The sequence below is a fragment of the Populus euphratica genome, unplaced genomic scaffold (genome assembly GCF_000495115.2).
Source record: "Populus euphratica unplaced genomic scaffold, PopEup_1.0 scaffold245.1, whole genome shotgun sequence".
Taxonomy (NCBI): Eukaryota; Viridiplantae; Streptophyta; class Magnoliopsida; order Malpighiales; family Salicaceae; genus Populus; species Populus euphratica.
The window spans coordinates 87,291-101,718 of NW_011500127.1; the positions used below are offsets into that span (position 1 = coordinate 87,291).

Consider the following 14,428-nt stretch of genomic DNA (forward strand, 5'->3'; position numbering starts at 1 on the left):
AAATATATTAAAATAATATTTTTTTTTATTTTAAAAATTTATTTTTAACATCAATATAAAAAAATTTATTTAAATACATAAAACAATTAATTTGAAAATATTTTTTTATACATAAAAATAAACATACTCAAAAACATTACATGTGGTTTTAAGGATAACGTTTTTAGCTATAATATCCAGCTTTATTTTTTTCTCCTCATCTGAAAATTGATATATTACATGTGGTTTTAAGGATAACGTAAAACAATATCCAGCTTCTATTTTTTTCTCCTCATCTGAAAATTGATATAATAATTTATGTGCATCAAATTTATGTATATCTCTGCCTGATAAGATGTATTTTGAGACTAATTTATATGTTAATTGAGGCTTAAAGAACTTTTTTAACGAAATTTAGAGAAAATTAATTGATTTTTCTAAGAATTAACGCTATAATTTAAATAAAAAAAATAAATAAAAAACAAATTGACCCCTTAAAGGCATGTTCCGTAATTATGGAATTCATTTTTGTTTCCTAAGAACATTTAAAACTTTAATTCCTAATAATTAAAGAGGGAGCATTTTTTTTATCAACCTTCACAAATATTTATAATACATAAAAATGCTAATTATAAAATTATACAAGCTCATACATGTGGGTTATGTGTGCATTTATTATACATAAAACTAAATCATATAAAAAAAATTATGTTCATCAAGATTTATTATACTATGGATTAAAACAGTACTAAAAATAGACACTATTTAACAAGACTTATTACATTGTTGATTGCATATTTGATGAGAGTATGATGTGCTGTAGCCCTGGACACAGATACATGGTCCAAGGACAGTCATGCCCATCTATAAAAAGTTCCAGGGTTGCAAAGGGGAGAGGTTGCACCCCAGGCTGCGGACCCTTGGCGCTGGGGCCAAACCTACAAGCCCGACTACTCACCTAGGCCTGTGAGTCTACTAACCTGCACGATGGGTCCAAACATTGACCCTTTTCTATTGGTTCAGATGTCCTAACCTAAATCGCTTGGGTTTGGTCACCAAAGGACCCAAACACCAATTTTCTTGGGTCTGGACATTGAAGGACCCAAACCTTTCGGTCTTGACATCAAAGGACCTAAAGCCCAACCCCTTTAGATTTGGACATGTCTTTATCGCTATCCCCCTTAGTTTTGGACATATACCTAACCCCCTGGGTCCGACCATAAACCCAAACCCCTAATCCTCTTGTGTCTAGACATAGAAGGACTTAATCCCCAACCCAAGGTCCTGACTTAGACCCTACCCCCCAACTCCTTTGGTTTCAGACACGGCCTACCCCGATCCTCTTGGGTTCTACCACGAACCTAAACCCCAACCTACTTAGGTCTTGTCAAGGACCCTACCTCTTTGGTCCGGACATGACCCAATCTTCAACCTTTTTGGGTTCGGACACAAACTCAACTTGTTTAGGTCTAGAAAGGGACCCATACCCAAATCTTTTTGGGTTTGGACAGAGACCCAACCTCTTTGGGTTCGCAGACGGACCCATCCCCCAACCTTGGGTCCTGCTACGCACCCAACCCCTAACCCCTAACTCCTTTCGGTCTAGATAAGGAACCAACCCCTTTGGGTCTAAACTTGATTCTGTTGGGTCAAGCTTCCAGACCCACGGTGATGGGTCTTAACGAAAGACCCAAGAGCATTGGGTCCAAATGCACAACCCAATGTTCTTGGGTTTTGGGTTTCTAAATATTATTAGTTGTCATATAAATATCATTATTTTTATTATAATTAATAATATTATAATTTAAAATATTATTGTTTTGTTATACCCGGACGTTGCAGCGACTGATTAAAAATAAATCACTTAATAGGAAAAAGAAACAAATATCTAACATCTTGTTCTTTTATGAAAAAATATCTTATTTAAGGAGTCGTCACCTAGTATTATGGTCACTAGGAACCCTGAATGGTGAATAGATTAGCCTTTTGTCATCTGAGTTTTCAGCCATATTCTTAATGTCTTTTATTATGCATCTTATGTCTTTGAGTAGCAGTATCTCACCAATATCTAGTCTAAGGTAGTCTCCCTCGATCATTTGCATGGATTTAGATTTGAGTCCATACTCAACAGTTGTTATCTTAGGAATAATGACCATTATGTCACCTGAAAGCCCTATAATGATGATGCTTACACATTTAAGTTTATCTCGGTGAAATTACACAGGAATTAACCTAAAGGATAGGTTCTAGTCATTAAATGCATCGGGGTAATTTTGTTATCTAGTCTCAAAGATCTTTCGTATGCTCAGTGATTGTCCTCGAAAGGTTGATATGAGATTTACAAGTAGTGTGAAGATAGAGGCCCTGAGTAATATTAGTTCGGCATATCGACCACAGTTGAGCAAAAAATCATGTGAGAGTTAGATAATTTCGCGAGTTTTACCTAGGCTAAAGTCATTTGGGTGCTGTTACTTCTCCACTTGTCTTAAAGTCGATACCACATATATTAAAAATGAGATGAGTGATGCGTAAAAGCCTTAGATCCATATCCAATCTATATGCATGATAAATATGAATAACTATGCATGCTAAAATAGTAAAAAAAGCAAAAAAATAAAAAATAAAAATAAAACTTGATAAACCAAACATAGTAACAATATAGAAAACCATACAAAAAATATTGTTTAGTAATAAAAAGACAAATAACAAAGCTTAGTCTTAAGGTCCCTAGTGGAGTTGCCATTCTGCCACACCCAGACATCGCAGCAACCGATTAAAAATAAATCACTCGATTGGAAAAATAAATAAATATATATTTGACATCTTGTTCTTTTATGGAAAAATATCTTGTTTAAGAAGTCACCACCTAGTATTATGGTCAGTAGGAACCCTGACTGATTAATAGAGATTCTATGGTTTGAAATTGGATGCGCAAAAAAAGAAGTTATTATCACCTTTTAAACGTCCTGCTTGAGGCAAATTGCATTGCTGGTTTTGTCATAAATTGCTAACATTTTGTTGGTTTATGCTATGATGATTTGCATGTAATATTCCTAACTCTAGCACCAATAAATGTTCAACTATGGATATTTCCAACTGTGGCGTTGGTAAATATTACGTAGCTATAAAAACAAAATAAATTTACATCATTTATTTTACTCCTAATTCTAACGTCAATAAATAAACAAATAAAATAATTTTATTTTCTATGGATACACGTGTTTTTTTTACTTTTTATTTAAAATGAAATACAATAAAATAAAATAAATTTAAATTATTATTTTTATTTCTAACTCTGGCGACACCAGTAAATAAATAAATAAATTTATCTTTTTTATTTATTACATATATATATATATTATTTTTTATTTTTATTTTATGAGTTAGATCCAACTCAGTCCATATGGAATTGAGCTGACTCAACCAGCCCAACCTAGTCACTGGCATAAGCCAATGACCAGGCAATTTTCACCGCAAGCGCGTGTGAATTGTTCACGCACGCTTGCTACAGTTACCACATAATTAAATCTCTAATCCACAGTGTTGATGAATTATTTTGTAGAGTTGGTGACACTTGCCTAGGAGTAGAATGAAGGCGATGACGTGATGTGCTGGACGAACGACGCTGCCTCATCTTGCTTTGTTTTTTTCTTTTATGTTGGGTTCTTTTCTGCTTTTTTGTTCCTCTGTTCTTTGTATCTCACCCCCTGTTCTCTAGGTTTGTTCTTCATTCATGGCCTCTTGTGACCCTCTATTCCATGCTTCTGTTTCCAGTGTTCTTCTCCTTCCTTTTCTTTGTCAACTGCTGGGTATTTATAGAGGCCAATCCTCCTCTCCCTCAGCCTAATGTCTCTCGTCTTGATAAGCACGGCTAAGGGAGATAGTTCCTACTAGAACTTGGACGTGAAACCTAATCCTTATCTTACTGGGTTGTGATTATCATGAAGATAAAGATTGTTTTTGTATGTTTTGATAAGACTAGGATGCTGGTGCTTCGCACTTTCGTTTCCTTCTTTGTAGGCAAGTGTTTCGTGCTTTGAAGATGAAGATGACGAATAGTGCTTGATTGAAACGACGCTGTTTTGGGGCTGGAAATGGTTATTTTTGATTTGGTCCTTGAAGTTTCTAAATCCTTACATTCAAACCCCTGGTCTTTTAATTTTCAAGATTTACCCTCCTTAAAATTAAATTAAAAATAAGTGGGTCAAAAGTGGTTACAATAGTTTGTATTATACATATTATTATTTTTATTATAATTAATAAATTTGGAAAAAAAATTATTTTTATTTTTATTTTTATTTTTATTATCATTAATAAATTTAAAACTTTCTATTATTACTATAAAAGAAAAACCATTATTTTTTAAAAATATTAAAAAATATAATTCAAAGTATTCATATAAAAAATATTATTATTTTTATTATAATTCTAAATATTAATATAAAAAATATTATAAATTATGTTATAAATATTCTCCAATCATGTAAGTCTTTGCTTTTTCAATGTCTCTATAATATTAATATTTTTCACACAACTCATTTTATTATATTTTTAAATTTTTGATTCGTCAACATAATTTTTTTTTTCATGAAATATTGGTTTTATTATATTTTTAGTTTTTATTATTTATCTAGTATTGATTTTTAATTATAACACCATTAAATATTTATTTTTATAAGCCTCCAATGCAATATCACGTCTTATTTTTAATTATAACACCATTAAATATATTTTTTTATAAGCCTCCAATGCAATATCACGTATCCATGTCATCTAGTATTTGATAAAACAGTTCAAGTTTCTATTTCTTTTCTAAAATTTTTCAATTATTGATGTCTTATGGCAGCATGATGCATTTATAAGTCTATATTTTCGTTGAATTAAAAGTAAAACATTCACATCATAATTGATGACCATTGTGAGAATTCATATTTCTTGGTTGGAATTTAAACTATAAAATAGAGAATATACTTTATTAATCATTACATTTTCTCAAATTAATAAAGATTTTTAATAATAAAAAAATATTTTTAGAAAACAAGCCTATTCGTATACAAATGATCTTAAGAATAATTTTCACCCACATTACCAAATATATACCTCCTGTTTTTTGAAAAAAACATAAATTCATTCTAAATTATCTATTTATTCTTGATTTCTATATTCATTCCTGCCCCTTTAATTAAATATATTTATATTATTTTTATTCTTAAACACGAACAAAACAGATTTCTAGGACTGTTAGATCCAACGATCAAACCGCGCATAAAAATAATGATTATATGGTTCCTTTTTAAGGTTTTTACTATTTAAGCAAAATCTTGGTGCTGTGCAGAATTCAGTTTTTAAGCGACATCATAAAACCGGGCCTTCATGTACAGACTACAGAGCCTCCGGCACACTCTCACTCCACTAAAACCCCAAAATGATCTCTCCAAGAACACACCATCATGGAAAACCTGCAACTTTTCCTCCGATTGCTGGGCATGGCAGCAGCAGCACTTTTGAAATGCTGATACGAATCATGGCATGGCATCATTCAAACGTGAGAGCACCGTCAGCACACAGACCACTTTACAAATGGCTCATCTTTTCTTATTACAAGTAGCAAGCACCTTTCGCCACTCTTTCCAGAACCCACTCAAAAAGGCTTCTTGAGTCCCCCTGCGCACTCAGAGCAGATTGCAAGAAGCAATCGATATACCCAACAAAATTAGATAAGTCTGTGTCCCACCTTAGAATCCGTTTTCCTTTTATCAAATGAAAATGAAGTATAGATAAACTAATCACAGGAAATTACAAAAATAGTATGAATTTCATACCCATGTTTTAGATCCTTTTTGGATTCTTTGCTAAAAAAATCAGAATAAATTTGATTTTTTTTTTTTATAAAATCAGTTATAATTTGACCCGTCCGCTAAGTGGGTTAAATTGATTTTTCTAAACTCCACCTGAGTGGGAAGGTTTTATAAATATTATATTAAAACAGCGTTTGATAATAATAATTTTTTAAAATAATTTTTAATGAGTTTTGAAGATTATTTTTTTTATTTATTGATAACCTAATTAGGTAAATTTATGAATTCAATTTAGTTATTTCTTCTTAGTTTTAATAATTACATGAATCGTGAGTTTTTTAATTATGACTTACCAGTTCAATAAATAAATTTTTTAAAAAGAATCATTCAAGAAACAAGTTATCCTCTTTTTAGTTATTATTGATTCTTATATCTCATTCTATAAAATAAATTTTATTCTTGGATCTTATTTGTGATATTTATATATAAAAATATTTTTATAAACTCTTTTAATTTTTATGTGCATTAAACTACTACCATATCATATATATTTTTTATTTTATACTTTATTCTTTCATTTAAGTATTCTTTTATTTTAATGTTGTCTTTCTTATATTTTTTTTCTTCAAGATTAAACTCTAAAATACATTTTTTCATAGGTTTTGAAAATATATTAAAATAATATTTTTTTTATTTTTTAAAATTTATTTTTAACATTAATACATTAAAATAATCAAAATAATAATAAAATATTAATTAAAAATAGAAAAATAAAAAACTTTTTAAAAAACTTTTTGAATGTATAAACAAGATGGAGTCCAGGTCGGTAAAGTTACTAATGCTAGGATGAAGTATCATCATAATAAAACACTCCTAAAACCCTCTCACATGGGACAGCCTGTGCCTCATCAACCTTTTCAGTGGCCTGCTTTTTAGTATAAGTAACCAAAATTAACAAGCTATCCAGCATAATGCCATCAGTAACCCCACTTACACTTATAGTGCATAATGGGCAAAATGAAGGCACATATCCTTTTTGGTAGTGGGCTGGAACTTGGAAAGTTCCACACTCATGCCCAGCTTTTTTCTTTTTCCTTCTTTCCATTACTTCTTCCTGGTAAAATAATACCCTTTTGCCAGGGAAAAGCAAAGGTTAGCACCAAAAGTGAAAGTTCAGATTTTGCAATTTTCCTGTCATGAAGCTCCATCAGCTCGTTTTTCTTGTTCTTTTGTTGGCTTATCAGGTCTATTGCAAAACATACATTCACATTGACTATAGCCTCACAGTAGAAGTACCTAGTGAGTACAGTGTGGAATTACTTGGAAGAGCATTTCTGATGGAGACAGACCAAATGGAGCCCGATTTTAGAGTAGCATTGAGTGTTGAACCAGTTAAAGGAAAATATTCATGCTCCTTGGAAGTCTTTCTTGGAGATGTCAAGGTGTGGAATTCTGGCCATTATTCTCATTTTTACACTTCTGATAAATGTGTGCTTGCGCTGACAAAGGATGGAGATTTACACTTGAAAGGTTCGAATGATCGAATCGGATGGCGAACCGGGACTTCAGGACAAGGTGTGGAGGTAACATTAACAGTAAAAGAATCATCAGAAAAACCTGAAAAACACAAATCACTGCACATGTTTTCTGGCAACTAATCTTTCTGTTCTCTCCCCTTCATTGCAGAGACTACAGATTCTGAAGACGGGCAATTTAGTCCTTGTTGATGCCTTGAACCGGATAAAGTGGCAGAGTTTCAACTTTCCCACTGATGTAATGCTATGGGGACAGAGACTAAATGTGGCTACTCGCTTGACATCTTTTCCTACCAATTCAACAGCATCTTTTCCCACTGATTATTTATTTATTTTTCCAAAATGGACCTTTCTATTCTTTTGAGATTCAGCACAACAAGATTGCTCTCTACCTGAGTTCTGGTAAGTGGAACTATTCTTACTGGGAATTTCAGCCTACCAAGAACAGAAACATCACATTTATTGAATTAGGTTCAAAAGGGTTAGAAATATTCAATGATAAATACAAGAAAATTGCGCAGATTTTACCATTCGGGATGCAATTTCAACCCTTAAGATTCTTAGCACTGGGGAATAAAACAGGAAACATGGGGCTATATTTTTACTCCCCGGAGAAACGAAGTTTTGAGGCTGCTTTTCAAGCACTCAATACTACATGTGATCTTCCTCTAGCTTGTAGACCTTATGGTATCTGTACCTTGTCCAATGCTTGCTCCTGTATCCGACTGTTGACGGTGAAAAAAGGGGTTGGTTCAGATTGCAATGGGGGATTTTCTGAAGGGTTTTGTGACAGAGAACAGCAGGAAATGCTTGAACTAAGTGGTGTAAGTAGTGTTCTAAGGACTGCTCCTAAGAGGGTCAATGTTAGCAAAGAAGTATGTGAAAACTTATGCCTAGAAGATTGTAAATGTGCTGCTGCATTATATTCTACTGGCAAGGATGGCACAAGCTTCAGAGAATGCTTTACTTATGGATTGGTCTCAGGTGTTAAGCAGGTTGAAAGGGGAACGGGATTGACTTACATGGTTAAGGTTCCAAAAGGCACCCAGGTTTCCCATGGGAAATCAAATGTGAAGAAATGGGTGTTGGTCATGGTAGGATTGATTGATGCTTTCATCATCCTACTTGTTTTTGGAGGGCTTGGGTATTATTTGGTTCAGAGAAGAAGAAGAAGAAACATGCTTGCCTCCGACAACAATACTTAGGACTGGTTATTCTGCCGGTGATTCTTTTCTCATGAGAATTCATGACCGAATTTGCAATTCTTTCTGCTTATAGAGAGAGGGGAAGAAAAAGAAACAATTTTGGTTGATTTCTACAAGCTGATATGTTCATAGGACAAAGTATTTATCTCTTTTTAACACCATTGGTATAGTTGAAATCGAATTTTCATTTATGCATGGGAAATTTTTTGATTGTGTGTACGTGGTTGAAAATCAAGAAAGGTTGACCTATGACTTTGTTAACTAGTACCGATTCAAGTTGAAAATAAACAATAAAAAAACTAGTCTAACCCAATTAAAAACTCAGTTTGCCGGATGACCTAATCATTAACCCATTGATCCTTTTTCTTAAAAATCTTGTTTTTAGATCAAAATAATGTAGTTTTTTTTTTTCAAAGGTTTTTTTGGGATTGATTTAGTTTAACCTGAGTTTTCTAATCCGTAAACTGAATCAAGTTTTAAAATGATGAACCGGCGATTTTTGTTTATGGTTCTTAACACACACATAAAGACCAGCCGAAAACCATAGCCTTTTGTTTCGAGCCTGGGTTCTTAACTAGATTATATTTCAAGGATCCCAATGTGAGCCACGAAAGGCCGAAGCCATTCAATAATGCCTTTAATCTTGGGCTTCAAGATGCTCTTCAATTATCCAAATTTTAAGCTGCTAATGGTGAAATATTAGGGCTTTCGAGATTCTATTTCAACTTCAAGGATACCAAATCCAGTAATTTAATAATTTTGGGCAGGATATTATCTAAGTGTTAAGGTTAGGGTTTGCAAATAATATCCACCATTCACCAACTCAGTGGTTAGAAGCCCTATGGACATTTATATTTCAATTTTGTGATCATGATGGAAAAGTAGACAAATGATGAATAAGTTTATGATATTTTTATTAGACAAATAAGTTCTCCAGTTTTTAAGTTTTCTTCTAGTTTAATTCATGTTTCATTAAATTCCTAAAATATTCTAATAGTACATTTGAGAGCTTATTATTTATCTTTTCTTTTTTTTTAAAAAACTTTACAAGAACCTCAACAATGTAACCTGTTAATTTATTTTTTTAAAGGATTTTTTGGTTAAAATATTATTTTAGAATTCTTGTTTTAAGAAGTTAAAGAGTGACTATCAAACAATTTTTTTTTTAGTTCTTAAAAAAAGGTTTGAAGCACGTCATTATGCTACTGAACATTAAATTATTAGTTGTAGAGAACCAATAAAGAATTATATTTTCTACTTTTATAATCATGATTTCATTTGAATTTACTTAATAATAAACAATAGATTACAATCATATAATATTTTACAAGCGAGAAAAATGAGACATTAAACAAAATTATTACGCAAGGTTTTTTTAACAGAAAAAATAGTAAAGAAAAGGAAAACCACTCTCAGACAATAAATTTTTAAATATATAACAAAATATAGGCAGAACAATTAAGTTTGAGATGTGCCTTGGGCTGATCTTTCTCAACAAAGAAAGAATGTTCCGTATCACAAGTTTAAGCACAGAACACTTGCCTAAGCACAGAACACTTGCCTAATTCTATACTAAATTAAGGGCCTGTGTAATTATAGATTTATATACTTTTAAGTCTCCCTCACACACAACAGGGGACAAAATTTACGTTTGTTGTTGTTCATACACGAGAACTTTGGCTTGGATATTTCTTAGGAATGCTAGCAAGTTGCGTTTAGTTGCACAGTTCATCAGTTGTTTTAAGCTAATCAGCTTGATGTGTGTGTGTGTACGAACGATAAACTATTGATACAAGCAGAATGATCTTGCCAAAGAGCTCCTTAATTAGCTGAAACCAATCATACGGATTTTAATTAAGCATTTTATGTTCAAATATATGTATAGATCATCGAAGGTAAAAGCTGCTTAATTAAAAACTGAAATTAATTACCAGAATCCCATTGCTGCACATTTTGACTGACTACTAACTTGGAATTAGGACTGCCTAGTGTGCTTGAAATTCAATATACAAATTCCCAATTTCTCAGTGGCGTACAGGAAGAAAAGGGAAGAAAATATTTGGGTCATTCTTGCTTACTAGCTAGCTACCTTCATTCCAGTTATGGATAGCTTGCAGCACTGCTTGTTTCACTACTTGAGCATCATGGCCTTGGTTCTGCAAAATCATGAATTATATTTTATTGAAGAATTAATTAAACAATTTCCTATCAAATATAGCTATATGCATGAAATTCATAAATAAAACTCCAGAAATTAGAGGAGGAAAATGAGCGTTGCTTATCCCTTTCTTAAGATTGGCTTGGAATGGACTGTGCATAGAAACTCACACCCATGTGTATTATACCCCCTAAGAGTTCTCTACTCTAGCTAAAAGAGACCATTAACTCGAAGCCACCGCTAGAAGCCAACAAACCCAAAATAGACATAGATGCATGGATTAATCCTAATTAATGACATTTGTCCCACGAACTTGCTCAATGGATCGCTATATACTGTGTTCCAATGCTGTCCACCCATTCTGGTGTACTGTGGAAAGTCCAAAATATGTGGTTCAAGCCAGCTTGTTTCTAAGTTGTACACGTGGGATCAGTCTTGTTTGTCTAGACTACTATTTATTAATTTTGAGAATGATGCTTGAGACATTTATAGCATATAACATCATATACTTGCAAAAAAGATATGCTCCCTTAATTTAAGTGGTGTGCTAAGAGGAAGAATGTCGATCCAAGAAAGGAAAGACAGTAATTTAATTCTTACTTGGTCTCCACCAATCGCTTCAAGTTGGAAATTGTCTTCACAAGAAACCCTAGCATCAAGCACATCAAGGCCTAGTTCCTCGAAGGCTTCAAGTATGGAGACAAGTAATCCAGGGCAATTCTTTCCTGAAAATACATTAATAAGGAAACCCTTTTCTAGGTTTTCCACTGTGACCTGCTGAAGTATGAAAAAATAATGAAGTATTATTACATGGGCTAGTAATGGAAGCTTTTCAGAAATTAATAAGAACTGAAAATATAATAAATGAACAGATAAAGGGGATTGTAGTTTATATTCGCACCGCAGGTAATGAATTTTGGGGGGTTGAAGATGTTCCGATTTCTTTTTTTAGCCTATCCACCTTGTTCTTCAACTCTCCAATATATTTTGACGCGTCTACTATGATTGAGGTTTTGTTCATCTGCCAAAATCACCAGTTGCAGAAGAGAAAATATCAAAATAAGTAACCAAAGATTGGAAAAGAAAGAAGAAGAAAACAAAGTAGAAGAAGAAGAACGAAGAAGGGAGATGGAGGAAAGAAAAGAAAAACTGAAACTAAAGCTTGAAGAGGCGGGGTTCAGGCATTTACAGCATTAGAATGGGTAGCAGCACGTAACTTCTCATAAAGAGCTGCCTTCTTTTTCTTCCTGGAAGACATGCTTGTTTTCTGCCTCTTAACTTGACTAGCTAGCTAGCTCTCTCCTCTCCCTTGCTTATTTTTTCACCTCAAGCTTTTGAGGATTTTATAACAAGAAGATGACCTCTAGAACTCTTTATCATTGCTTGTTCGTTTCCTGCATGGATGCTCCCGTTTCCCCAAATAAAATCATAATTCATTTTGAAATTTACATTATTAACCATTTTGTTTTCCTGACAATTTGTCTTTTAAAAGTAATTTCAAAATCTGTCTTTTTTTTCTCTCCCTTTTATCGGTTGAAAGAAAAGGAGCTCAATGCCATGCCATTGAACTGTAGGGCCCATTGGCCGAGCGCAAATATATATTATATATATATATATATATATAGAATCTAATTAGTCCTCTTTCAACCACCATAGAGAAAGAGTAGTGACGGAACATTGATTAATATAATTTCACTTTCAGTAAAATACGTACATTAATTCGTCATCAATTATCAAATATATACTGCTGGAAGTTTTTATCTTCACTTTTTTATTCATTTGAAGTTCCATCGAGCTAAGGATAATTCAACGGATCAGAAAAAAACCCTCTTGATTTTTTATAATTCATTCCATTCCTGTTCGAGTTAAATTCATTCTCATGCTACTTTTGAATATAAATATTAAACTCAATAAGAATAAGTAAGTTCACTTAATAATTTAACCTTAACAAATTAATTTTGAAAATATAGTTTGGAACCAAACCATTATCCTGGCTTGGATCTAATATTTCATGAACTCAGGTAACAACTCCAAATCCGTACACTAAGTCCATGCCTAACACCTTTTAAGCTCGGATGTAGAACTTAAACCCAAGAGGTGAGGAATGCCCAGTGTCCTTTTACGCTTAGACGCTCACTTTGTGCTTGAACCTAAGTACATTTCCAAATGTTTTTAAGCTCGACACTTGTTTTGGTTTCTTTTAAACTTGATTATGTGATTTGAATCTAACACTTGTATCGTTAAAAAGTTTTTTAATCAAATCTTAATCCTTTTTGCTGGTTTATACTCAATGCATACTCGGAGTGCAAAAGAGTTTTTTATAGCCTACCATTTTATCTCTAATTAATACACTACAAGGAATATTTGATTTTCATTAAAGTTTATATAAGATACATTTACCCCTGTATATATATATATATAAAAAGTATTAATGAGAATATATATATATAAAAAAAGTATTTATCTCTCATTAATATTTATATCAGGAATATTTATCTCTTATTAATATATGTGTAAGTGATGTTTATCTCTTATTAATACTACAAGGGTAGAATAACTTTATAACACTTTCCCTCAAGCAAAAAGACAAAGTATATGAGATATAAATTGTTGGGTTTATCGAATATATTATACATGAAGCATAAAAAATAAAACATAATTATTCGGGAGTCCCTATGATCTTAGTAGATAAATCTAAAGTTGTTTATGGATTTATTACATGAAGATCCAATTTTTTTCAGCTTTGAATAATTCTTTAATGTGTGAATTGTCGCAAATTATAAGTTGTTCAATTTTCAACCTCCAACGGTAACCCACACGAACCACCAATAAAAAATCTATTAAATTCCTATTTAAGAGAGATGAATTGTTATGCCTAAAGTGCTAGCTCTCTATTATATGACTTACATAGTTTTTCTATCTAACAAACAACCCTAAAAACATAAGAAATATAACTTACTATTTATAGAGAAATTTGAAAAACCTTATAAATTGGAAAAATATTAATTTTTTCCTTGAATAATATTCATATATTAATTTACAATAATTTTATAAATTAACTTAATCAAGTCCTTGATTTTTCCAAGTTTAGAAATATAATCCATGTATTAATTATATTCTAGTCTTTAATTTCTAAAATATATTTTAATCAAATAATTATTAATTAAATAATCTTAGTTTAATTTCTGACTAATGATTCTTAATGTGTGTGACCCATTAGGTTCTTAATACGTTAACCCAAATATGAATTATAATTATAATTAAATATAATATAATAAAATAAATAATTTAATTTATTATCAATTCAATAATTGATTAATTTATATTTAAAGATTTGATGCATTATCTATCAACATGTTATGATTCCCTAAATATTAGAAAATATATTAATAGTTTGACTTAACCTTTCATTAATCGATTTCTTAGTGTAATTAATATCCTTTTATAAATAATATTCCAGTTTAATATTAAATTATGAAGTCCATTTGATATGTTAAATCATGTTCGTTCTCTATATAATAGTCATTGATTATTTGAATATAATTTAAAACTCTTTCCAAATCTCATTCCATATTAGCCAATAATTTATCAGTCAATACTATTAAAGAATAAATAAAATATTTTCTCTAATTTATATAGGGTGATAAATCTTCTTTTGATTACTCAAGTACTTTCATATAATTCATGCCATACTTAATATTTGTCATTTGGTTACCTCGATTAAGATAACATATAATAGAAGTAAAGTATAAC

At 31.7% G+C, this 14,428-nt stretch overlaps 3 protein-coding genes across 4 annotated transcripts in view; 1 reads left to right on the top strand and 2 right to left on the bottom strand.

Moving 5' to 3' along the window:
• The window catches only part of LOC105110292 (2-oxoglutarate-dependent dioxygenase family protein), a 9,549-nt gene extending 5,973 nt beyond the window's left edge, over positions 1-3,576 (bottom strand). Inside the window, exon 1 of the mRNA XM_011005284.1 lies at positions 3,558-3,576. The gene's annotated coding sequence lies outside the window, so the exon portion shown is untranslated. The remainder of the gene's footprint in view (positions 1-3,557) is intronic.
• A 3,186-nt stretch (positions 3,577-6,762) lies between these two features.
• On the top strand, positions 6,763-8,719 carry LOC105110291 (D-mannose binding lectin protein with Apple-like carbohydrate-binding domain-containing protein). Its single transcript, XM_011005283.1, has 3 exons — positions 6,763-7,360; positions 7,464-7,619; positions 7,663-8,719. The coding sequence occupies exons 1-3, from the start codon at positions 6,974-6,976 to the stop codon at positions 8,515-8,517; spliced, it is 1,398 nt and encodes a 465-aa protein (XP_011003585.1). The 5' UTR covers positions 6,763-6,973; the 3' UTR covers positions 8,518-8,719.
• A 1,623-nt stretch (positions 8,720-10,342) lies between these two features.
• Positions 10,343-12,119, bottom strand: LOC105110290 (transcription factor SCREAM2-like). Of its 2 annotated transcripts, none has more exons than XM_011005281.1 (4): positions 11,865-12,119; positions 11,577-11,696; positions 11,276-11,449; positions 10,343-10,673 (listed from the first exon to the last, which is right to left on the bottom strand). In XM_011005281.1, the coding sequence occupies exons 1-4, from the start codon at positions 11,931-11,933 to the stop codon at positions 10,599-10,601; spliced, it is 438 nt and encodes a 145-aa protein (XP_011003583.1). In that variant the 5' UTR covers positions 11,934-12,119; the 3' UTR covers positions 10,343-10,598. The 2 variants fall into 2 exon arrangements, with proteins under 2 accessions (XP_011003583.1, XP_011003582.1); XM_011005280.1 differs by having other exon boundaries at positions 11,276-11,452; positions 11,865-12,117.
• Between the last annotated feature and the right edge of the window lie 2,309 nt (positions 12,120-14,428).